We start from the raw sequence: 26,628 nt of genomic DNA, 5'->3' as shown, positions 1-26,628 counted from the left end.
ACATTTGTGTGTATGAGAATGAGCATGTGTGTGCATGTGAGTGTGTAGGTGTGTGTGTACAAATGGAAGAAGGAAGGGTCCTGATTCCATATTCCCTGTGATATGTACTGTGCTTCTCAGCAGAGCTGCAGCCTCACCAACTGTTCTTTCCAGTATCTGGGCTAATAGAAAATCTGCCACATTTATGACTGCATATTGTTCAAACTGAAAAATTTCCCCCTTGACCTAGAATGTTTTTGGTATCAAAGACTCTTGAGTCACTTGTAGACTTAACACTCTTTAAAAATGAAACCTTTATTTCTGTTCTGAGTGCTGCAATGTAATCTCTTTCGGTGCTAAATGAAAAACTGAGTTTGGAAGAAAGATATACCAAAACAAGAAATGTTATGATACCAGTAGGATGACTTACTAAAGCTGTTTTGAATTGCATTAGATACTATTTTATTCTGCTCCAAGTGTGAAAAAAAGAATTAAAAGCTCATGTTTACAGACTTAGAAATAAGAAACCACAGAAGCTAAGTGTTGGAAGGGCTTGCATAGCTCCCCTAAGTGCCCCGGATCTCAGTTTCTTTCTTCTCTAAAACAAAAGGGTTCAGGTTATTTTTCAGATGTCATGCCCCTTGTTTGCTATCTCCAGTCACAATTTAGAATTTATTTATTTATTTTTTTCAATTTTGAACAGCCTGGACAGCCAGACCTGCCTGACAGGGAATGTGTTACTTTTTTGGGTCTTAAAATGAAATATCTAGTGTGATGTTCAACTCTCTTAAAACATTATTATAAACTCATTATCATGCAATAATTTAGAAAGGCAGAATACAGTATGCATGACACGTCAGAAAGGCATTTACTTATCTAGGTATGAAAATTTTGCTTATTTAGAGTAGAGTCATACAACTGGAACATGGAAAAGGTCATTTTTATAGACAGAAGGATTGTTGTTTTATAAGAGATGGTGCCTTGCAATTTAAGGAAGCCAAAACTCAGTGTCTGAGGCATCAGTAACAAAGTTCTTGACATCATGAGGTAGAATATTCATGTCAAAATATTCCAAGAAAAGGGTAAAGTGTAAAAACTTTAACAAAACCGAAATTTTACTAAGCGAACACATTAAGTTGATAATTCAAGTTAGTTATTAGCATGTTTTTAGTTTATACAAATTTTATACCTATGTTCTTATTCAGTGCTTGGCCAGAGGAAAAACCTACCATTTTTCTTTTCTTTAAAGCTTATTTTATATTTGCATTATTGATTTATTTTAAATTTAGTTTTTGTGTATTTGTTATTCAATGTTGTGAATATCTGTAACAACATTGTTTGAGTTTATGAGTGGAGAGACGATAACATCACAGTACCCCCCTTGTCCACAAATAGGTGAAATCTATGCTGTAATTACAGTCTGTAAGAAATAAAATATTTCTGTCTGGAAGGCAAAGCATATTGAAGAAATGAGGAAAAAAGTGCTGAATTGAAAACAAAAAGACCCCTAAAAATAGAAAACAGGTAGAAAAATAAACTTAAGCATTTTCCCCCAAAACACCCTTCCTACTGCACTCATCCAAACTGCTCATGTTTTCTGTAGACCACAGTCCTCACAGAAAACTACATAGTAGTAATAAAGGCACAGTGATCCTTTCCTCCAGATCAGAGGCCAGCAAATGTTTTCTTAAAGAGACACATAATAAATATTTTAGATATTTCAAGTTAAGAGGCAAAATCAAGGGTACTATGTAGGTACTTCTATAGCCATTTAAAATGTAGCCATGTAAAAATGTAAAAGGTGTTTTAGCTTGTGAGCCATACAAAAACAGATGGTAGGCTGATTAATCTTTTATTATAGAATTGGAATTTCAAAATTCTATCCTATATCAGCTATACATTCAATGTTTTATAAAAATTAAATAGGTTAGGTTAGACCTTTAAAAAATTTAAATGTCATTTTTTCCTCAACACCATTGCTACTAGCTATTAAAGGTATTATCTTTAAATAAGAAAAGAACACTCAGCCTTAAACTTCAGGAACATTTCCCCATAGGATATCTCCATTGTCTTAACTCAGAAGCAATGAGGTAAAAATGAAAAGTTGAACACAGAGCTAATAATAACAATATAAACAACATTAATAAGAATGGTGGAGGATGATCAGTGATTCAATATCTATACTTTAAAATTTGATCCTCCAATATATGTCTTTAATGTTATATTAATAGTTGATGTAATTTTAAAAGTTTCGGACGAGATAATAAACATTTAACAATTAATGTTGTAAAAGTGTATGAAAACATTATTTAGATATTGAGATATATGCTATTGGAGGGAGATTAATATATTTTCACCCAGAAATTCTTGGGCACCCCATCAACTGGGGCAAAGAAGTATATTCTCTTCAAGACTGGAACATACGGAAAGCAAAGATAGTCTTGGCCCATCTTTTACTGTGCTTTTATCTTAGAAGGAACAGAACTTAGCAATATTTTCCTCCATTGGCATTTATGGAATTATGTAGTTTGTCTTAATTAAGGAAACGAAAAGGAACTCGATATTTTTGTGTGAATCCACGTAGGTGGTAAAATATATAAACAAGACAGGAAAAGATGATAACGCAAGAAAAACACAGACTTTTCAAGAAAACTGGAAGGTATAAAACATCATATGTCATAATGTTGGGGTGGAATGTGACGTGCCAAACTATTCAGATTTTTAAAAACTCAGCCATCAACTCATTAACCAGCATCTGCAAGCAGGTGTTGCCTTGTGCTGTGGTACTATTTGGTGTGTTCAGGGAAGTGGAGATAGATATCAGCTTTTCAAACAGAAAGTTGCTACCTAATATAAAAAAGTGACTTCTTTTCTCAAAACTTACTTGTCATATTATGTTACATTAGATGATGAAACAGAACGTTAACTGTGTAATGAGACAGGGATACTAAAACGTAAAGGAGAACACACTTTTTTCAGCTTAGATACGTGCCATCGTTTCAGACACAGGTAGCCGTTCTGAAATGATGGCAGAATTTTTCATGCGAACCAGCTGCTTGTGAATTAGAATAATGTGAAAGTTAAATAAGTTTGAAAACTTCTCAAAAAAAACAACAAAAAAAAAGCAAGAGGCTCCAAGTGATACTTTGCTATATTTTTTTAAATTAATTTATTTATTGATTATTATTTTTGGCTGTGTTGGGTCTTCGTTTCTGTGTGAGGGCTCTGTCTAGTTGTGGCAAGCGGGGGCCACTCTTCATCGCGGTGCGCGGGCCTCTCACTGTCGCGGCCTCTCTTGTTGCGGAGCACAGGCTCCAGATGCACAGGCTCAGTAGTTGTGGCTCATGGGCCCAGTTGCTCTGCGGCATGTGGGATCTTCCCAGACCAGGGCTCAAACCCATGTCCCCTGCATTGGCAGGCAGATTCTCAACCACTGCGCCACCAGGGAAGCCCGATACTTAGCTATTTTAAACAGAGGTGTGACTGTTGGTAATGCAGAGTGACTCAGTACCTGGCTTTTTTTTTGCCTGCTAAAATGCCCAGGGCCCCTTGTTAATGTGAGCACCCCAACTTTTGGGTTGCTGATGCTTCTCTATACTGTATGTGGTTCTTTTGACAACGGTGCATATAGATGAGCTTCTAGACCTTCATTAAAGTCTTTGTAGTTTATCTCTCAAAACGGAATGTAATACAGATATTTGCAGAGTAGATAAACTGCATATTTGATTTATTCTGGTAAGAATGAATATATCATTTCAAGGTGAGAAAAATTTATAAGTAAAAATAACTGTTAATAGAAAAAAAATAATGTGGAAATACACAGAGATGGACCACTGATAAAATCACTTTTTAAAAAAATTATTTTATTTATTTATTTATTTTTGGCTGCATTGGGTCTTCGTTGTTGCGCGCGGGCTTTTCTCTAGTTGCGCTGAGCAGGGGCTACTCTTTGTTGCGGTGCATGGGCTTCTCACTGCAGTGGCTTCTCTTGGTGCGGAGCACGGGCTCTAGTTGTGCGGGCTTCAGTAGTTGTGGCACGCGGGCTTCAGTAATTGTGGCACGCGGGCTCAGTAGTTGTGGCTCGTGGGCTCTAGAGCGCAGGCTCAGTAGTTGTGGCGCATGGGCCCAGTTGCTCCGCGGCATGTGGGATCTTCCCAGACTAGGGCTCAAACCCATGTACCCTGCATTGGCAGGCGATTCTTAACCACTGCGCCACCAGGGAAGTCCCACTTTTTGTTTTTAATAGGATTTGTATTTACTCTCTGCTCTTGAATCATTCTTATGTATATACTGATTGATTTTTTAAACTATTTCAACCCAGCCCACAATTAAATATCAGCTTCATTTAATCTTAAAAATTCTAGGTTGGTTCAGACCTAAATGATTCCAAGAAAGATAATCACTTACTTTATTCTTTTCAAAATCTGGTCAGAAAAGGAATCTCACAAACTTGTTTGGGTTAAATTCTCATTTTTCTTAGCCTTTGGTTGCAGTGTGTTCCCTGGGAAGCTGACTCTGAGGCGGCAGTTACATGCAGGACTTTATTAGGGATTGTTCTCTGTATCAACAACTATAGAAGAGAGGAGAAGGCAAGCAAAGAAAGGGAAAGGGACAGGGAGAAGGGGGAGGAGAGGAGAGAGAAAATGCGTTGGGAGTGAGAGTGAGAGAAGTGATGGAGGGGCGGGGGCGGGGGAAGCAGGACTGGGCAGAGAGCAAAGCTGGAGCTGTGATACTGTGTCAATAACAGAGTTATCACTGGACCTTTACACTGTATACTATATACTATGCTAATAGTTTACATTGTAAACTGTATACTATGCTATATATTCCAGACACTACACTATATGCTGTTTTCTATTCTACATAGTATATATTCTATATACTATATTAATATGCTATATACTAATCTCTATACTGTACTAATTCTATGTATACACTGTATACTAATCATTTTATTCTATATACTATATTATCATACAGTATATATTATATATAATAGTTTATACTATATAGTTATATGTAGTTTGTACTATGTATTATACTTTATAATTTACATCAGTCGTTGGATACTGCTGTCCCAGGAAGAAGGCTTGCAGTTGGCTGAGACAGCTTTCTTTAGTTCAGGGCACTTTCCGAGGTCAGTTTCTGGAGAAGACTGACAGCTAAGGACACCTCTTCTATAAGCTGGGACAGTAAGTCCTGAAGTCCTGAAGGGGGATATGGCTGCTCATCAGAGCATCCACTACAGCTTTAAAATGAGGAAGATTGGGGCTTCCCTGGTGGCGCAGTGGTTGAGAGTCTGCCTGCCAATGTAGGGCACACGGGTTCGAGCCCTGGTCTGGGAAGATCCCACATGCCGCGGAGCAACTAGGCCCGTGAGGCACAACTACTGAGCCTGCGCGTCTGGAGCCTGTGCTCCGCAACAAGAGAGGCCGCGACAGTGAGAGGCCCGCGCACCACGATGAAGAGTGGCCCCCGCTCGCCGCAACTACAGAAAGCCCTCGCACAGAAACGAAGACCCAACACAGCCAGAAGTAAATAAATAAATAAATAAAAATTAAAGTGAGGAAGATTGTTTTAAGTTCTAATCTACATTACTGCAATAAAATAATTTATATTTTTAAATATCGGAGTACCGGGCAGTTACTTTTCATTATACAGACTACAAATTTCAATCATGATGCAGAATAAGTTTACTAATATAGCTGAAAGCCAGATGAACAATCCCAGTCTACTCTTTTTTCTAAGCTTTGAAAGCACTTCTCTTGTGTTTCCTTGAATACATTGGTTAAATCTAGAACAAAATTTATTGATTTTGTATAATATTTTTGCAGAGATTATACCAAGAGGGCACACTACATAACAATGCTTGGAAGATACTGTTAAAATTTTAACTACCTGTAGGAGACCAGCTATTCAATAGCACAATATCTTTTCATTTCATAGTGGCCTGTGGGCAAGATATGTGTAAGCACATTTTGGGATCATAAAGTAGGATCCCAGGCTATCTATTTAATTTGGAGAGATGAGAACTAGGTATTTAGGGAAGAATAGAATAATTAATTTATTTTACCTGAATTAAAAAAAAAAGAAAATTATATGACAATGTAAGAAGCAATGAGATGTGCAGAAACATCAGTTCTTTGTGGGACATGCAAGCCCAGTGACCTCCATCAGTTGGCCAGGGGACACTTCATAGAAGCCAGATGAAGTAAGCATGTTTTGTTGACACCTCCATTCATGAGACTATCAACAAATCACTGCTTCAACCCCAGAATGCGTACCTGAACACAGAGGGAATCACATAACAAGGATTTCCAGTCAATTCTGTAATGGAGACATAGCTTTCCCTTTTTTTGTGTGACTACTTTGATAGGACCAACTGGAAATATAAGAGTTTGAATTACATGAAGTCTTCAGAAAAATAGTCAATTCTGAAAAATTGGGAAAAATATTTCAGATTTCAGGACACCTTAGAAACACTAGAGATAAACATGACCTTCAAAGTCTGCCCACATAAGAAGTATTAAAAGTTTCACTCTTTAGGAACCCAGGAAAATTTTTCCTCATTCGTATTTTTAATTAATATATAAAGTACTGCCCTGTGTATTGCCAGTTGATGACACCAACCATTCCTTAGAAGGGCAGGTGCTTTAAGGGAACCTTCCAGGAGCAGAATTGGTAAACCAGAATTATAAAAGATGATCCACTAAGTTATGGGGACTTTTATTGCAAAGAAATAATAGAGGCTCTAAATCTGGTTAGATGAACAAATGCCCATTAAAAATGATACCTTCAAGAAGACTAGACAGCAAGTAGTAGTTTAATGGTACAACAGTACTATAGTTTGCTACTGATTGAACTTGCTCGGTGATTTATATATTTTTTTCCAGTGTGAGATAAGAAAATGAGACTTTGGTAAGGACTTGTAGAGGTTATGCTTTTCACTTTTCTGCCTGTAGAATAGTCTGAGAGTGTTTGGTTAAGACTTTCTCTTATTCTCTAGGCAGAAATAAAATTGCTGAACTTTTATAGAAATGTTGACCTCTAAATAATACTTCCAGCCAAGACTGCAAGTTCCATGAATCTTGTGCAAAAGTGTGAACTGATCCTTTACCAGTTGCTGGAATTACCTATGCCCAGTGGTAGCAAGCATTTTTAATCCAACATTTTCTGCGTCTTTGTCTTTCATTATTTTGTTTACTTTAAATACATAAATGAATGTCCATGTGTAAGAGATACAATTATTTTCAAAGATATTTTGTGCCAAAATGGCTAATAAGCAATATGATTTCTATAATTATAAATGAATACTAAAACTATAAATGGGTCCTGCCTTTGGACCCATATCCTACAGAACATACAGATTCTTCCTCCCTACTTATTTATGTTTCTGTGTAAATAAGCAACATTCTTAAACATTCTGGGGTAAGGAATTGAAGTTTCTCTTTTACCATTATTGTCTAGTCTTTGACTAGCCTCAGGTCTTAGAATATGAGAAGCTGAAATGTATCATTCGGTTTTCAGTTGACTTAGACTGAAGAAAGAACCTAATTGCACATTTTTGCAAGATTTTAAATATATAACATCTGCTATCTTGGCTATAGATGATTTAATTTTTAACACGTGCTTCCAAACTTTAATTTTCTGCAAAGCAGCCACATCAATTATTAATGCATCTATATTTCCTCAAAGCAAGTCAGACTTAAGATCCTTCATAAATATTTAAGAATACTGCTACAAAATAAACAGAAACTTTTACTGAACTTTTGAATGCAAGTTTGAGAACCAACTATTGCAAAAGCAACAAAAAGCAAGACAGACATGTTAAAGATTCCAGAGACGTGAAAAGAGCAGATGCTGAAAGAACAGGGAGGCCAGATTTCAACTATAACCCTCATTGTCTCAATTTTACAATGTGACTCACATTGACTGCACATTTAACTAATGGAATTAATGGATGTGGCCAAATTTAACTCAGGCCTGATTCATGATAGCACTTAATTTCTGATGGCTCACTTTTTCTCTTTCTTTCTCTTTCCCTCTCACATACACATTTCCATGTATCCTATACAGTCTTTACCATTAATACTGACCAAGTTACTGAATGAATGAATACATGAATGTATAAAAATAGCTCTAACTTTCCTTTCTTATTATCATTAGCAAGGCTTCTGAGATAGATGTGCTGAATTGTGTCCCTTCTCCCACCCCCTCATGACATATGTTGAAGTTCTAGCCTCCGGTACCTGTGAATGTGACCTTATTTGATAATAGGGTCTTTGCAGATGTAATCAAGTTAAGATGAGGTCACACTGAATTAGAGTGGGCTCTAATGCAATATGACTAGTATCCTTATAGGAAGAGAAGAACCACACAAAAAGACACACAGGGAGAATGTCATGTACTAACAGAGGCAGGGATTGGAGTGATGCATCTACAAGCCAAAGAATGTCATTGTGGGCGATAGTAGAAGCTGAGGGAAGGCATGGAACAGATTCTTCCCTAGAGCCTTCAGAGAAAGCATGGCCCCACTGACCCCTTGATTTTAGACTTCTAGCCTCCAGAACTGTGAGAGGATGAATTTCTGTTGCTTTAAGCCACTCAGCTTATGGCACTTTGCTACAGCAGCCCTAGGGAACTAATATAGATACTGTAAGCAAATCTATCTTTTTCTCATTTAAAAAAATTATGAAATGAAACATATGTATAATGCATAGCATATATATATACAGTTTAACAAATAATTATAAAGCAAGCATCCATCTGACCATCATTCAGGTCAGTAAACAAGATATTTCTAACTTCCTAAAACGCTCTCTCTCTATACCCCTTTATTATAGCCTACTCCCTTCCCCCAGGGATAACTCCTGCCTGATAATTGTTAGCTTTTCCTTATAGTTCCATCACCTATGTAATCATATTGTAAACAACATAGTTTAATTTTTGTACTGATAAATCTATTTTATCAGGCCAGGCTCTTGGTCTCCATGTCTCTTTTTTGGTTTTTTGGTTTTTTTAAATTTATTTATTTTATTTATTTATTTTTGGCTGCATTGGGTCTTTGATGCTGCGCACGGGCTTTCTCTAGTTGCGGCGAGCAGGGGCTACTCTTCATTACGGTGCGCGAGCTTCTCACTGCAGTGGCTTCTCTTGTTGCTGAGCACGGGCCCTAGGTGTGCAGGCTTCAGTAGTTGTGGCACGTGGGCTCAGTAGTTGTGGCTCACGGGCTCCAAAGCACAGGCTAGTAGTTGTGGCGCACAGGCTTGGTTGCTCCGCGGCATGTGGGATCTTCCCGGACCAGGGCTCGAACTCGTGTCTGCTGCATTGGCAGGCGGATTCTTAATCACTGTGCCACAAGGGAAGCCCTGTACTGATAAATCTTAAAATAAGAATATATTCAGATGAACCTACCTGATGAAAATGCATTTTAGAGCTCTGCTTAGGCAAATTCACAAGTTACTAACTGATATATAAAAATTAAAACCAATATTCTGTAAAATCGTATTTTGAATAGGCATATTCATTCAGTTGCTTTACTCATTGAACACTTACTATTACTGAGGACATGTCGAGAGAACTTTATCTTTCAGGAATTTTCTAGAATAGAGATTGAAAATAATGTCAATAATTCCATTTTAACAAGTAAAATTAAATTTTTATAGTCATACTTAATTGTTGCATCCATACACATACACACACTGAGAGTTTGTGAGATTTAGTAGTATTCTTTGTAATGTAGAATACTTGGTCCATACAGTGGATTTTACTAATTTATAGATAAACTTTATTGATTCAGATAAACAGGAGTGTATAGTTTCAGAGATGCTACACATTTTAATTTTTATTAAGTCACTAGGTTTATCTAGATGTGTCTAGTTACTGAACTTGCTCTGTTTGTGCGTATGAGTTCCTCTTGGTATCTCCATGTATATTTATTGTTTTTATTTAACATCTTTATTGGTTTTTTTTATTTATTGTTAATAGAAGGTAAATAAATCTTTGTTTTGATTTCATAGACTGCTTACTGTACTATGTATTTAAGCATTAAAATGTGCTATACTGTAAATGAGGACATAAAGGGATTCAAAGTAGTTTACTTTAACACTGAAATGTTTGTCAGTAGAATACATCAGAAGTTTTGGAAGGCACCAGAGCACAAGTATTTTCTGCCTTTTGAGAAGCTCATGGCCCCCAGGAGAAAAGAATGGGTTGGCTAATGATTATAATATAATAATGCATCTGTAGTCCAGAAAAATTTTAAGTGCATATTGTAGTCCACAGAAGAAAATCAATGAAAGCTACCTAAAGAGAAAGAAATTGGTTCACATAGGGAATGGCATTTAAAAAGCCATTCTTGTGTCTTGAAGAACAGGAATTTGTAGACAGGACATCATAAAGTCAAAGAAGGGCAAAAGTGTATGGTATGCATTGGATTTTTTAATGCCTGGAAATACACCTAGATAACATTTATCTGTAAATATAAATGATCATTATTATTACCTTAAGCCAACGTTTAATTGGTCTTGGAAACTCACCAACTTTATTGATTATTATCTAGTTAACAGAAAATATAACTGACATGTAATTTGGTTGACTCTCTCACTATCACAGCATTATTTCTTTTTTTCTTTTTAAACATCTTTATTGAAGTATAATTGCCTTACAATGGTGTGTTAGCTTCTGCTTTATAACAAAGTGAATCAGTTATACATATACAATATGTTCCCATTTCTCTTCCCTCTTGCATCTCCCTCCCTCCCACCCTCCCCATCCCACCCCTCTAGGTGGTCACAAAGCACCGAGCGGATCTCCCTGTGCTATGCGGCTGCTTCCCACTAGTTATCTATTTTACATTTGGTAGTGTATATATGTCCATGGCACTCTCTTACCCTGTCACATCTCACCCCACCCCCTCCCCATATCCTCAAGTCCATTCTCTAGTAGATCTGTGTCTTTATTCCCGTCTTGCCACTAGGTTCCTCATGGCCTTTTTTTTTTTTTTTTTTTTCCCTTGGATTCCGTATATATGTGTTAGCATACTGTATTTGTTTTTCTCTTTCTGACTTACTTCACTCTGTATGACAGACTCTAACTCCATCCACCTCATTACAAATACCTCCATTTCATTTCTTTTTATGGCTGAGTAATATTCCATTGTATATATGTGCCACATCTTCTTTATCCATTCATCTGTCGATGGACATTTAGGTTGCTTCCATGTCCTGGCTATTGTAAATAGAGCTGCAATGAACATTTTGGTACATGACTCTTTTTGACCTATGGTTTTCTCAGGGTATATGCCCAGTAGTGGGATTGCTGGGTCGTATGGTAGTTCTATTTGTAGTTTTTTAAGGAACCTTCATACTGTTCTCCATAGTGGCTGTATCAATTTACATTCCCACCAACAGTGCAAGAGTGTTCCCTTTCCTCCACACCCTCTCCAGCATTTATTGTTTCTAGATTTTTTGATGATGGCCATTCTGACCGGTGTGAGATGATATCTCATTGTAGTTTTGATTTGCATTTCTCTAATGATTAATGATGTTGAGCATTCTTTCATGTGTCTGTAGGCCATCTGTATATCTTCTTTGGAGAAATGTCTATTTAGGTCTTCTGCCCATTTTTGGATTGGGTTGTTCGTTTTTTTGTTATTGAGCTGCATGAGCTGCTTGTAAATCTTGGAGATTAATCCTTTGTCAGTTGCTTCATTTGCAAATATTTTCTCCCATTCTGATGGTTGTCTTTTGGTCTTGTTTATGGTTTCCTTTGCTGTGCAAAAGCTTTTAAGTTTCATTAGGTCCCATTTGTTTATTTGTGTTCTTCTTTCCATTTCTCTGGGAGCTGGGTCAAAAAGAATCTTGCTGTGATGTATGTCATAGAGTGTTCTGCCTATGTTTTCCTCTAAGAGTTTGATAGTGTCTGCCCTTACACTTAGGTCTTTAATCCATTTTGAGTTTATTTTTGTGCATGGTGTCAGGGAGTGTTCTAATTTCATACTTTTACATGTACCTGTCCAATTTTCCCAGCACCACTTATTGAAGAGGCTGTCTTTTCTCCACTGTATATGCTTGCCTCCTTTATCAAAGATAAGGTGACCATATGTGTGTGGGTTTATCTCTGGGCTTTCTATCCTATTCCATTGATCTATATTTCTGTTTTTGTGCCAGTACCAAACTGTCTTGATTACTGAAGCTTTGTAATATAGTCTGAAGTCAGGGAGCCTGATTCCCCCAGCTCCATTTTTCGTTCTCAAGATTGCTTTGGCTATTCGGGGTCTTTTGTGTTTCCATACAAATTGTGAAATTTTTTGTTCTAGTTCTGTGAAAAATGCCAGTGGTAGTTTGATAGGGATTGCATTGATTCTGTAGATTGCTTTGGGTAGTAGAGTCATTTTCACAATGTTGATTCTTCCAATCCAGGAACATGGTATATCTCTGCATCTATTTGTATCATCTTTAATTTCTTTCATCAGTGTCTTATAATTTTCTGCATACAGGTCTTTTGTCTCCTTAGGTAGGTTTATTCCTAGATATTTTATTCTTCTTGTTGCAATGGTAAATGGGAGTGTTTTCTTAATTTCACTTTCAGATTTTTCGTCATTAGTGTATAGAAATGCAAGCGATTTCTGTGCATTAATTTTGTATCCTGCTACTTTACCAAATTCATTGATTAGCTCTAGGAGTTTTCTGGTAGCATCTTTCGGATTCTCTATGTATAGTATCATGTCATCTGCAAATAGTGACAGCTTTACTTCTTCTTTTCCGATTTGGATTCCTTTTATTTCTTTGTCTTCTCTGATTGCTGTGGCTAACGCTTCCAAAACTATGTTGAATAATAGTGGTGAGAGTGGGCAACCTTGTCTTGTTCCTGATCTTAGTGGAAATGGTTTCAGTTTTTCACCACTGAGGACAATGTTGGCTGTGGGTTTGTCATGTATGGCCTTTATTATGTTGAGGAAAGTTCCCTCTATGCCTACTTTCTGCAGGGCTTTTATCATAAATCGGTGTTGAATTTTGTCGAAAGCCTTCTCTGCATCTGTTGAGATGATCATATGGTTTTTCTCCTTCAATTTGTTAATATGGTGTATCACACTGATTGATTTGCGTATATTGAAGAATCCTTGCATTCCTGGGATAAACCCCACTTGATCATGGTGTATGATCCTTTTAATGTGCTGTTGGATTCTGTTTGCTAGTATTTTGTTGAGGATTTTTGCATCTATGTTCATCAGTGATATTGGCCTGTAGTTTTCTTTCTTTGTGACATCTTTGTCTGGTTTTGGTATCAGGGTGATGGTGGCCTCGTAGAATGAGTTTGGGAGTGTTCCTCCCTCTGCAATATTTTGGAAGAGTTTGAGAAGGATAGGTGTTAGCTCTTCTCTAAATGTTTGATAGAATTCACCTGTGAAGCCATCTGGTCCTGGGCTTTTGTTTGTTGGAAGGTTTTTAATCACAGTTTCAATTTCAGTGCTTGTGATTGGTCTGTTCATATTTTCTATTTCTTCCTGGTTCAGTCTCGGCAGTTTGTGCATTTCTAAGAATCTGTCCATTTCTTCCAGGTTGTCCATTTTATTGGCATAGAGTTGCTTGTAGTAATCTCTCATGATCTTTTGTATTTCTGCAGTGTCAGTGGTTACTTCTCCTTTTTCATTTCTAATTCTATTGATTTGAGTCTTCTCCCTTTTTCGCTTGATGAGTCTGGCTAATGGTTTATCAATTTTGTTTATCTTCTCAAAGAACCAGCTTTTAGTTTCATTGATTTTTGCTATTGTTTCCTTCATTTTTTTTCATTTATTTCTGACCTGATCTTTATAATTTCTTTCCTTCTGCTAGCTCTGGGGTTTTTTTGTTCTTCTTTCTCTAATTGCTTTAGGTGCAAGGGTAGGTTGTTTATTCGAGATGTTTCCTGTTTCTTGAGGTAGGCTTGTATTGCTATAAACTTCCCTCTTAGCACTGCTTTTGCTGCGTCCCATAGGTTTTGGGTCGTCGTGTCTCCATTGTCATTTGTTTCTGGGTATTTTTTGATTTCCCCTTTGATTTCTTCAGTGATCACTTCGTTATTAAGTAGTGTCTTGTGTAGCCTCCATGTGTTTGTATTTTTTACAGATCTTTTCCTGTAATTGATATCTAGTCTCATAGCGTTGTGGTCGGAAAAGATACTTGATACGATTTCAATTTTCTTAAATTTACCAAGGCTTGATTTGTGACCCAAGATATGACCTATCCTGGAGAATGTTCCATGAGCACTTGAGAAAAATGTGTATTCTGTTGTTTTTGGATGGATTGTCCTATAAATATCAATTAAGTCCATCTTGTTTAATGTATCATTTAAAGCTTGTGTTTCCTTATTTATTTTCATTTTGGATGATCTGTCCATTGGTGAAAGTGGGGTGTTAAAGTCCCCTACTATGATTGTGTTGCTGTCGATTTCCCCTTTTATGGCTGTTAGTATTTGCCTTATGTATTGAAGTGCTCCTATGTTGGGTGCATAAATATTTACAATTGTTATACCTTCCTCTTGGATCGATCCCTTGATCATTATATAGTGTCCTTCTTTGTCTCTTGTAATAGTCTTTATTTTAAAGTCTATTTTGTCTGATATGAGAATTGCTACTCCAGCTTTCTTTTGATTTCCATGTGCATGGAATATCTTTTTCCATCCCCTCACTTTCAGTCTGTATGTGTCTCTAGGTCTGAAGTGGGTCTCTTGTAGACAGCATATATATGGGTCTTGTTTTTGTATCCATTCACCCAGCCTGTGTCTTTTGGTGGGAGCATTTAATCCATTTACATTCAAGGTAATTATCGATATGTATGTTCCTATTCCCATTTTCTTAAATGTTTTGGGTTTGTTATTGTAGGTGTTTTCCTTCTCTTGTGTTTCTTGCCTAGAGAAGTTCCTTTAGCATTTGTTGTAAATCTGGTTTGGTGGTGCTGAACTCTCTCAGCTTTTGCTTGTCTGTAAGGTTTTTAATTTCTCCATCGAATCTGAATGAGATCCTTGCTGGGTAGAGTAATATTGGTTGTAGGTTTTTCTCCTTCATCACTTTAAGTATATCCTGCCACTCCCTTCTGGCTTGCAGAGTTTCTGCTGAAAGATCAGCTGTTAACCTTATGGGGATTCCCTTGTGTGTTATTTGTTGTTTTTCCCTTGCTGCCTTTAATATGTTTTCCTTATATTTAATTTTTGACAGTTTGATTAATATGTGTCTTGGCGTGTTTCTCCTTGGGTTTATCCTGTATGGGACTCTCTGTGCTTCCAGGACTTGATTAACTATTTCCTTTCCCATATTAGGGAAGTTTTCAACTATAATCTCTTCAAATATTTTCTCAGTCCCTTTCTTTTTCTCTTCTTCTTCTGGGACCCCTATAATTCGAATGTTGGTGCATTTAATGTTGTCCCAGAGGTCTCTGAGACTGTCCTCAGTTCTTTTCATTCTTTTTTCTTTATCCTGCTCTGCAGTAGTTATTTCCACCATTTTATCTTCCAGGTCACTTATCCTTTCTTCTGCCTCAGTTATTCTGCTATTGATCCCATCTAGAGTATTTTTAATTTCATTTATTGTGTTTTTCATCATTGCTTGGTTCCTCTTTAGTTCTTCTACGTCCTTGTTAAATGTTTCTTGCATTTTGTCTATTCTATTTCCAAGATTTTGGATCATCCTTACTATCATTATTCTGAATTCTTTTTCAGGTAGACTACCTATTTCCTCTTCATTTGTTAAGTCTGGTGTGTTTTGACCCTGCTCCTTCATCTGTTGTGTGTTTTTCTGTCGTCTCATTTTGCTTATCTTACTGTGTTTGGGGTCTCCTTTTCACAGGTTGCAGGTTCGTAGTTCCCGTTGTTTTTGGTATCTGTCCCCAGTGGCTAAGGTTGGTTCAGTGGGTTGTGTAGGCTTCCTGGTGGAGGGAACTAGTGCCTGAGTTCTGGTGGATGAGGCTGGATCTTGTCTTTCTGGTGGGCACGTCCACGTCTGGTGGTGTATTTTGGGGTGTCTGTGGCCTTATTATGATTTTAGGCAGCCTCTCTGCTAATGGATGGGGCTGTGTTCCTGTCTTGCTAGTTGTTTGGCATAGGGTGTTCAGCACTGTAGCTTGCTGGTCATTGAGTGATGCTGGGTCTTGATGTTGAGATGGAGATCTCTGAGAGATTTTTGCCGTTTGGTATTACGTGGAGCTGGGAGGTCTCTTGTGGACCAGTGTCCTGAAGTTGGCTCTCCCACCTCAGAGGTACAGCCCTGATGCCTGGCTGGAGCACCAAGAGCCTTTCGTCCACACGGCTCAGAGTAAAAGGGAGAAAAAATAGAAAGAAAGAAAGAAAGAAAGAAAGAAAGAAAGAAAGAAAGAAAGAAAGAAAGAAAGAAAGAAAGAGGCTATAGTATAGTAAGCAAAATAAAGCTATTGTAAAGCAAAGCTATACAGACAAAATCTCACCCAGAAGCATATACATATACACTCACAAAAAAAAAGGAACAGGGGAAAAATTAATATATCCTGCTCCCAAAGTCCACCTCCTGAATTTGGGATGATTCGTTGTCTATTCAGGTATTCAACAGATGCAGGCACATCAAGTTGTTTGTGGAGTTTTAATCCGCTGCTTCTGAGGCTGCTGGGAGAGATTTCCCCTTCTCTTCTCTGTTCGCACAGCTCCTGGGGTTCAGCTTTGGATTTGGACCCGCCTCTGCGTGTAGGTCGCCTGAGGGCGTCTATTCCCCGCCCAGACAGGACGGGGTTAAAGGAGCAGCTGCTTCGGGGGCTCTGGCTCACCCAGGCGGGGGGGCGGGAGGGGTACGGAGGAGGCGGGATGAGCCTGCGGTGGCAGAGGCCGGCGTGACGTTGCAGCAGCCTGAGGCGCGCAGTGCGTTCTCCCGGGGAAGTTCTCCCCAGATCATGGGACCCTGGCAGTGGCGGGCGGCACAGGCTCCCGGGAGGGGCGGTGTGGAGAGTGACCTGTGCTCACACACAGGCTTTTTGGTGGCGGCAGCAGCAGCCTTAGCGTCTCGTGCCCGTCTCTGGGGTCCGCCCTGATCACCGCGGCTCGCGCCCGTCTCTGGAGCTCGTTTTGGCGGTGCTCTGAATCCCCTCTCCTTGCGCGGCGCGAAACAAAGAGGCAAGAAAAAGTCTCTTGCCTGTTCGGCAGCTGCAGACTTTTTCCCGGTCTCCCTCCCAGCCAGCTGTGGCGCGCTAACCCCTTCAGGCTGTGTTCACGCCGCCAACCCCAGTCCTCTCCCTGGGATCCGACCTCCGAAGCCCGAGCCTCAGCTCCCAGCCCCGCCCGCCCCGGCGGGTGAGCAGACAAGCCTCTCGGGCTGGTGAGTGCTGCTCGGCGCCGATTCTCTGTGCGGGAATCTCTCCGCTTTGCCCTCCACACCCCTGTTGCTGCGCTCTCCTCCGCGGCTCCGAAGCTTCCCCCCTCTGCCACCCGCAGTATCTGCCCGTGAAGGGGCTTCCTAGTGTGTGGAAACCTTTCCTCCTTCACAGCTCCCTCCCACTGGTGCAGGTGCCGTTCCTATTCTTTTGTCTCTGTTATTTCTTTTTTCTTTTGCCCTACCCAAGTACGGGGGGAGTTTCTTGCCTTTTTGGAGGTCGGACGTTTTCTGCCAGCGTTCAGTGGGTGTTCTGTAGGAGCAGTTCCACGTGTAGATGTATTTCTACTGTATCTGTGGGAAGGAAGGTGATCTCCGCGTCTTACTCTTCCGCCATCTTCTCTCCTCCCCTCACAGCATTATTTCTAAATCCAGAACCCCTGGTACGGCACATTGCCAAATGCAAATTATTTCTCAAAAACATTAATTAAAAGGTAATAAAAAGTTCACTAATTTTTAAGGATTACATTTCTCAATTTTTAATATGAGAACTAAATTAATGCCTTTCTTATAGTTTAGGATAGGGCAATATGTGTTAGAAGTTTTAGTTCAGTGTAATTATCAAGTTTTCTTAAATTGCTCTTAAACCTGTCTTTGTTAAAGACTTTGAATTTTGACCTTGCTATTGACTCAATCAGCATTTCTCAAACATGGGCCAGTGAACCTTCATGAAATTTACTACCATAGTTGGGAGGCCATTTAATTTTCTAGGGTTGTTAAAAATTTTAGAGGATCATGAAATGGAAATATAGAAAAAAAGCACTATTTATACATTAAAATACTGTTTTATAAAATGTTACTTAAAAATGTAGTTGTAACAAAATTAATACATTAAAGATTGTAAGTAATTATGTGATCAGTTATCTACATCCCCCAAAATTTATGTTCTTGGTAGCCTGAAAAGAAGGAATATTTTCATATCAAATACTACACATGCCTAACTATAAAGTAGCTCTATAAGGCAGTCATAAATCCTTCATATTTTGCTTTTTTTCAAATATGCTTTTTTTATGTGCCTCTTTCTTCAAGGATTCTGATACCTTTAAAAAATTCTTTAACTACTTTATAGTTCTTTTCCAATAGTTTGATTAATTTAAATTCCTGAAATTAAATTTCCTCAGTCCCTCCCATGAGGAAACTTGCACAACCGTCTTAGATAGCTTCATCCACCAGAGGGCAGACAGCAGAAGCAAGAAGAACTACAATCGTGCAGCCTGTGGAACAAAAACCACATTCACAGAAAGATAGATTTGATGAAAAGGCAGAGGGCTATGTACCAGATGAAGGAGCAAGATAAAACCCCAGAAAAACAACTAAAGAAGTGGAGATAGGCAACCTTCCAGAAAAAGAATTCAGAATAATAGTGAAGATGATCCAAGACCTCGGAAAAAGAATGGAGGCAAAGATCAAGAAGATGCAAGAAATGTTTAACAAAGACCTAGAAGAATTAAAGAACAAACAAACAGAGATGAACAATACAATAACTGAAATGAAAACTACACTAGAAGGAATCAATAGCAGAATAACTGAGGCAGAAGAACGGATAAGTGACCTGGAAGACAGAATGGTGGAATTCACTACCGTGGAATAGAATAAAGAAAAAAGAATGAAAAGAAATGAAGACAGCCTAAGAGACCTCTGGGACAACATTAAACCCAACAACATTTGCAATATAGGGGTCCCAGAAGGAGAAGAGAGAGAGAAAGGACCCGAGAAAATATTTGAAGAGATTATAGTCGAAAATTTCCCTAACAAGGGAAAGGAAATAGTCACCCAAGTCCAGGAAGCACACAGAGTCCCATACAGGATAAACTCAAGGAGAAACATGCTGAGACACATAGTAATCCAATTGGCAAAAATTAAAGACAATGAAAAATTATTGAAAGCAGCAAGGGAAAAATGACAAATAACATACAAGGGGAACTCCCATAAGGTTAACAGCTGATTTCTCAGCAGAAACTCTACAAGCCAGAAGGGAGTGGCATGATATACTTAAAGTGATTAAAGGGAAGAACCTACAACCAAGATTACTCTACCCAGCAAGGATCTCATTCGGATTTGATGGAGAAATCAAAAGCTTTACACACAAGCAAAAGCTAAGAGAATTCAGCACCACCAAATCAGCTCTACAACAAATACTAAAGGAACTTCTCTAAGTGGGAAACACAAGAGAAGAAAAGGACGTACAAAAACAAACCGAAAACAATTAAGAAAATGGTCATAGGAACATACATATCAATAATTACCTTAAATGTGAATGGATTAAATGCTCCAACCAAAAGACACAGACTGGCTGAATGGATACAAAAACAAGACCCATATATATGCTGTCTACAAGAGACCCACTTCAGATCTAGGGACACATCCAGACTGAGAGTGAGGGGATGGAAAACGATATTCCATGCAAATGGAAATCAAAAGAAAGCTGGAGTAGCAATTCTCATATCAGACAAAATAGACATTAAAATAAAGACTATTACAAGAGACAAAGACGGACACTACATAATGATCAAGGGATCAATCCAAGAAGAAGATATAACAATTGTAAATATCTATGCACCCAACATAGGAACACCCCAATATTAAGGCAAATACTAACAGCCATAAAAGGGGAAATCAACAGTAACACAATCATAGTAGGGGACTGTAACACCCCACTTTCACCGATGGACAGATCATCCAAACAGAAAATTAATAAGGAAACACAAGCTTTAAATGAAACAATAGACTAGATAGATTGAATTGATATTTATAGGACATTCTATCCAAAAAGAGCAGATTACACTTTCTTCTCAAGTGTGCATGGAACATTCTTCAGGATAGATCACATCTTGGGTCCCAAATCAAGCCTCAGTAAATTTAAGAAAATTGAAATCATATCCAGCATCTTTTCTGACCACAACACTATGGGATTAGAAATGAATTACAGGGAAAAAACCGTAAAAAACACAAAACATGGAGGCTAAACTATACGTTACTAAATAACCAAGAGATCACTGAGGAAATCAAAGAGAAAATCAAAAAATACCTAGAGACAAATGACAATGAAAACACGATGATCCAAAACCTATGGGATGCAGCAAAAGCAGTTCTAAGAGGGAAGTTTATAGCTATACAAGCCTACCTCAAGAAACAAGAAAAATCTCAAATAAACAATCTAAACTTACACCTAAAGGAACTAGAGAAGGAAGAAAAAACAAAATCCAATGTTAGCAGAAGGAAAGAAATCATAAAGTTCAGAGCAAAAATAAATGAAATAGAAGCAAAGAAAATAATAGCAAAGATCAATAAAACTAAAACCTGGTTCTTTGAGAAGAAAAACCAAATTGATAAACCATCAGCCAGGCCCATCAAGAAAAAGAGGGAGAGGACTCCAATCAATAAAATTAGAAATGAAAAAGGAGAAGTTACAACAGACACCGCAGAAATACAAAGCATTCTGAGAGACTACTTATGAGCAACTCTATGCCAATAAAATGGACAACCTGGAAGAAATGGACAGATTCTTAGAAATGCACAAACTGCCGAGACTGAACCAGGAAGAAATAGAAAATATGAACAGACCAATCACAAGTAATGAAATTGAAACTGTGATTAAAAATCTTCCAACAAACAAAAGTCCAGGACCAGATGGCTTCACAGGTGAATTCTATCAAACATTTAGAGAAGAGCTAACACCCATCCTTCTCAAACTCTTCCAAAAAATTGCAGAGGAAGGAACACTCCCAAACTCATTCTATGAGGCCACCATTACCCTGATACCAAAACCAGACAAAGATACTACAAAAAAAGAAAATCACAGACCAATATCACTGATGAATATAGATGCAAAAATCCTCACCAAAATACTAGCAAACAGAATCCGACAACACATTAAAAGGATCATACACCATGATCAAGTGGCATTTATCCCAGGGATGCAAGGATTCTTCAATATACGTAAATCAATCGATGTGATGCAACATATTAACAAATGGAAGAATAAAAACCACATGATCATCTCAATAGATGCAGAAAGCTTTTGACAAAATTCAACACCCATTTATGATAAAAACTCTCCAGAAACTGGGCATAGAGGGAACCTACCTCAACATAATAAAGGCCATATATGACAAACCCACAGCAAACATCATTCTCAATGGTGAAAAACTGAAAACATTTCCTCTATGATCAGGGACAGGACAAGGATGTCCACTCTCACCACTATTATTCAACATAGTTTTGGAAGTCCTAGCCACAGCAATCTGAGAAGAAAAAGAAATAAAAGGAATCCAAATCGGAAAAGAAGTAAAACTGTCACTGTTTGCAGATGACATGATACTATACATAGAGAATCCTAAAGATGCCACCAGAAAACTACTAGAGCTAATCAATGAATTTGGTAAAGTTGCAGGATACAAAATTAATGCACAGAAATCTCTTGCATTCCTATACACTAACGATGAAAAATCTGAAAGAGAAATTATGGAAACACTCCCATTTACCATTGCAACAAAAATAATAAAATACCTAGGAATAAACCTACCTAGGGAGACAAAAGACCTGCATGCAGAAAACTATAAGACACTGATTAAAGAAATCAAAGATGATACCAACACATGGTGAGATATACCATGTTCTTGGATTGGAAGAATCAATATTGTGAAAATGACTATACTACCCAAAGCAATCTACAGATTCAGTGCAATCCCTATCAAATTACCAGTTGCATTTTTTACAGAACTAGAACAAATCATCTTAAAATTTGTATGGAGACACAAAAGACCCCGAATAGCCAAAGCAGTCTTGAGAGAAAAAAGCGGAGCTGGAGGAATCAGACTCACGGACTTCAGACTACACTACAAAGCTACAGTAATCAAGACAATATGGTACTGGCACAAAAACAGAAATATAGATCAATGGAACAAGATAGAAATCCCAGAGATAAACCCACACACCTATGGTCAACTCATCTATGACAAAGGAGGCAAGGATATACAATGGAGAAAAGACAGTCTCTTCAATAAGTGGTCTGGGAAAGCTGGACAGCTACATGTAAAAGAATGAGATTAGGACACTCCCTAACACCATACACAAAAATAAACTCAAAAGGATTAGAGACCTAAATGTAAGACCAGACACTATAAAACTCTTAGAGGAAAACATAGGAAGAACACTCTTTGACATAAATCACAGCAAGATCTTTTTTGATCCACCTCCTAGAGTAATGGAAATAAAATCAAAAATAAACAAATGGGACCTAATGAAACTTAAAAGCTTTTGCACAGCAAAGGAAACCATAAACAAGATGAAAAGACAACCCTCAGAATGGGAGAAAATATTTGCAAATGAATCAACGGACAAAGGATTAATCTCCAAAATATGTAAACAGCTCATGCAGCTCAATATTAAAAAAAAAAACAACCCAATCCAAAAATGGGCAGAAGACCTAAATTGACATTTCTCCAAAGAAGACATACAGATGGCCACGAAGCACATGAAAAGCTGCTCAACATCACTAATTATTAGAGAAATGCAAATCAAAACTACAATGAGGTATCACCTCACACCAGTTAGAATGGGCATCATGAGAAAATCTACAAACAACAAATGCTGGAGAGGGTGTGGAGAAAAGGGAACCCTCTTGCACTGTTGGTGGGAATGTATTGATACAGCCACTATGGAGAACAGTATGGAGGTTCCTTAAAAAAAGAAAAATAGAATTACCATATGACCCAGCAATCCCACTACTGGGCATATACCCAGAGAAAACCATAATTCAAAAAGATACATGCGGGCTTCCCTGGTGGCGCAGTGGTTGAGAGTCTGCCTGCCAATGCAGGGGACATGGGTTCGAGCCCTGGTCTGGGAAGATCCCACATGCCGCGGAGCAACTAGGCCCGTGAGCCACAACTACTGAGCCTGCGCGTCTGGAGCTTGTGCTCCACAAGAGAGGCCACGACAGTGAAAGGCCCGCGCACCGTGATGAAGAGTGGCCCCCGCTTGCCGCAACTAGGGAAAGCCCTCACACAGAAACGAGCACCCAACACAGCCAAAAATAAATAAATAAATAAATAAATAAATAAAAATTAAAAAAAAAAAGATACATGCAAAAAAAAAAAAAAAGATACATTCACTCCAATGTTCATTGCAGCACTATTTACAATAGCCAGGTCATGGAAGCAACATAAATGCCCATCGACAGATGAATGGATAAAGAAGTAGTGGTACATATATACAATGGAATATTACTCAGCCATAAAAAGGAACGAAATTGGGTCATTTGTTGAGTCGTGGATGGATCTAGTTACTGTCAAACAGAGTGAAGTAAGTCAGAAAGAGAAAAACAAACATCGTATATTAACGCATATATGTGGAACCTAGAAAAATGGTACAGATGAACCGGTTTGCAGGGCAGAAGTTGAGACACAGATGTAGAGAATAAATGTATGGACCCCAAGGGGGGAAAGCGGTGGGGGGAGGGGGTTGGTGGTGTGCTGAATTGGGTGATTGGGATTGACATGTATACACTGATGTGTATAAAATTGATGACTAATAAGAACCTGTTGTATAAAAAAATAAATTAAATAAAATTCCAACATTCAAATAAATAAATAAATAAATAAATAAATTATGTGCTCATCCTTTTTTTTTTTTTTTTTTTTTTTCCCCCTTTAGTTGTTCTGACTACCTCCAAGCGCTCCATGGCTGCACGCTTGTCTCACTGGAAAATGCACAGCCCCAATTCTGTGCAGGGACGACGCAAAGCAGAGTGTGATGCATCTCTCTGGAGCATCAAGTTTATTAACTAGAATTGGAAGAACCAAGGAGTTCTTGGAACAAGAACTATCCCCCTCCCCCACCAACACGGAAGACAGAAGAGTAGGGGAGGGGAGACGTGCCCCAGGAATGACAGTCCAGTCTCTCAAGTTTCACCCAGGTGGGGGTTGAGGGGCAGACCTGCAGCCACGGTGGCCTCGCTTTCGGTCACCCGGGCTGCTCCGGACCATCCTCTGAGCTGGCCAGGGTCTTGGATACGATGCTTCTGAAGGCCGTGCAGAGAACACACTCCTCTTCCCCTGCACCGGGCCCCAGGGAGCACGGCGGCCTGACCTTCCTGCCTCGGTCATCCATGGGGTTCACATGGGCTCACTTTATTATGACGCCTCATGCTGGGCAGCTTGCAACAAAGATGTTTCAAAATAAAGTTCCAGATTCTCCCAGCCACCCCTTGCTTTTTCTGGCTCTGGCCAGAGAAAGTGGATGAGGACACACTCTCAGGCTGCCCAGCGTGGGAGGACCTTCCAGTGTTGGACACACCCAGGGGGCAGCTGCTTCCCTCTGGGGCTCCAATCCTGCTGCTGCTGCTGGAGGTGGATGTCCCAGTGCCACACTGGGGGGCTGGGCTGGGAGTGGCAGTCCTTGCCTCCAGGATGGGTGAGGGACAGGCAGACTCACCGGTCTTCTGCCCTGCCTGCTGGTCTTCCTGCAGCTGCACATTTTTTCTGTGGTAGAGCCACCTGGTTTGCAGGGAGGACACCACAGGGCTTGGAGAAGGCTCAAGTTCACTGCCACAGAGGTCCCCGCAAGAGAAGGGCTTCAGAGTTATGATGGAGACCTCCACCTTGGGTTTCTTGGAGCTCACACTGCCTGTCCCAGTGTCCTGGATCTGGTCGCAAGTCAAGCCCGGAGTCCTCACCATTGTCACCTCCAGGTCCTCTTCACAGGGTGGCTGGAGTGGCTCCTTCTGGCCCATGTTGACCCATGGATGCCTCTTGAGGTCAGGTAAGGTGCCTCTGTCACTGGGGTTGAGGGCAATCATTTTTTGTAACAGATCCCTTATCTTCAAAGACAGATAAGGTGGGATGGGGTATTGCCCTTGTAGGATTTGCTTCCGCAGCTCCTGGAAGTCTTTTCCCACAAAGGGCTGGGACCCAGTTACCATGGTGTACAGCACTACTCCCAAGCTCCACACGTCCACCGCAGGGCCGCTGTAGCTCTGCCCCAGGAAGAGTTCCGGGGCAGCATAAGGGTGTGTGCCGCAGATCGTGTCCAGTTGGACAATGTCATCACACTTGTTGCTGAGGCCAAAGTCTGTAAGTTTGATATTCATGTTGGAATCAAAGAGGAGGCTCAGTGGCTTCAGGTCTCGGTGCACGATGCCCCTCTGGTGGCAGTGCTGCAGGGCGGAGACCAGCTGCTGGAATGGGCCTCGGGCCTCTGCCTCTGCCATACGGCCATGGATCTTCAAATAGCGATACATGTCCCCCCCACTGAGGTACTCCATCACCACGAAAAATGTCTCCTCTGTGTCAATCACCCCCAGCAGTTTTACAATGTTGGGGTGATTCAGAGCCTTCAGACTGCACACTTCCCGGAAAAGTGCCTGGACACTTGAGAAGCTCTGACGCCTTTTCTTTATTACCTTCACAGCCACCTGTGTCCCGGTCAGAATGTGCCGGGCCAACTTCACTTTACCGAAGGTGCCTTCACCAATGGTGTGTAGGATCTCGAAGTCATCAATATGAGCCTCCTTGCCAGCAGATTTGGCTGTGAGGCCCTGCATCATGGTGATCTGCTAACTACACTGACTGACAGCACTACCTAGCAACGCTAACTACGCTAACTAACAATGCTAACTGTACTAACAGGGCTAAGTATGCTGTCTCTACTAACAACGCTAACTACGCTAACTGTACCAACAGCGCTAACTAGCACTAACTACACTAACTATGCTAATCAAGTATTAACTATACCAACAATACTCACTATGCTAACTGCAGAAAGAACAATGACACAAATAAAAAAGAGTAGAGAAAGGAGAAACGAAAATCAACAAAATGGCAGAAACAAGGAAAACACAAGCTAACTGTAGGTCCAAGGCCGTCAGGTCACCAAAAGCAGCTTCCTGGGCTCTAAGGACCAAAAACCTGGGCCCACCTTTCTCTTTCATAGGGCTTTGTGAAGTACATCACAATGGTGCACTCTGAGGTCAGAGCAAGAAATGGACCCATCACCGCTGGGGATACACCACAGTGGTTTTCTCACTTTTTGAGTTCAAGGCCCCTTTACACTTAGGAAAAAGGATCCCAAAGAAATTTTTCTTTACGTGTGTTATTAGATATTGGTATTCACTTTGTTATAAATAAAAATCTGCAGGATACTTCAGTGGCCTTTGTATTTCTAGTTTGAAAATGTGTAATAATTTTAGAGACCTCATAATGTCTACACTTGAAATGTTCAATTCCTTTTCCTTAAATTCTGGTCTCAAAATAACGTTACAACTTAACTGACTTCACGAT

The 26,628-nt window shown here is 39.4% G+C and overlaps 1 protein-coding gene and 1 pseudogene across 1 annotated transcript in view; both read right to left on the bottom strand.

Annotated features, from left to right (window-relative positions):
- The window catches only part of LOC137769129 (uncharacterized), a 230,073-nt gene extending 205,617 nt beyond the window's left edge, over nucleotides 1-24,456 (bottom strand). The window contains exon 1 of the mRNA XM_068550836.1: nucleotides 24,287-24,456. Within this exon, the coding sequence (XP_068406937.1) occupies nucleotides 24,287-24,456 (170 nt within the window). The remainder of the gene's footprint in view (nucleotides 1-24,286) is intronic.
- LOC137769128 (serine/threonine-protein kinase MARK2 pseudogene) lies at nucleotides 24,453-25,895 on the bottom strand (annotated as a pseudogene).
- Between the last annotated feature and the right edge of the window lie 733 nt (nucleotides 25,896-26,628).

Source organism: Eschrichtius robustus, chromosome 9 (genome assembly GCF_028021215.1).
Source record: "Eschrichtius robustus isolate mEscRob2 chromosome 9, mEscRob2.pri, whole genome shotgun sequence".
In the NCBI taxonomy this organism is placed as follows: Eukaryota; Metazoa; Chordata; class Mammalia; order Artiodactyla; family Eschrichtiidae; genus Eschrichtius; species Eschrichtius robustus.
This window is presented reverse-complemented; position numbering and strand designations above follow the sequence as displayed.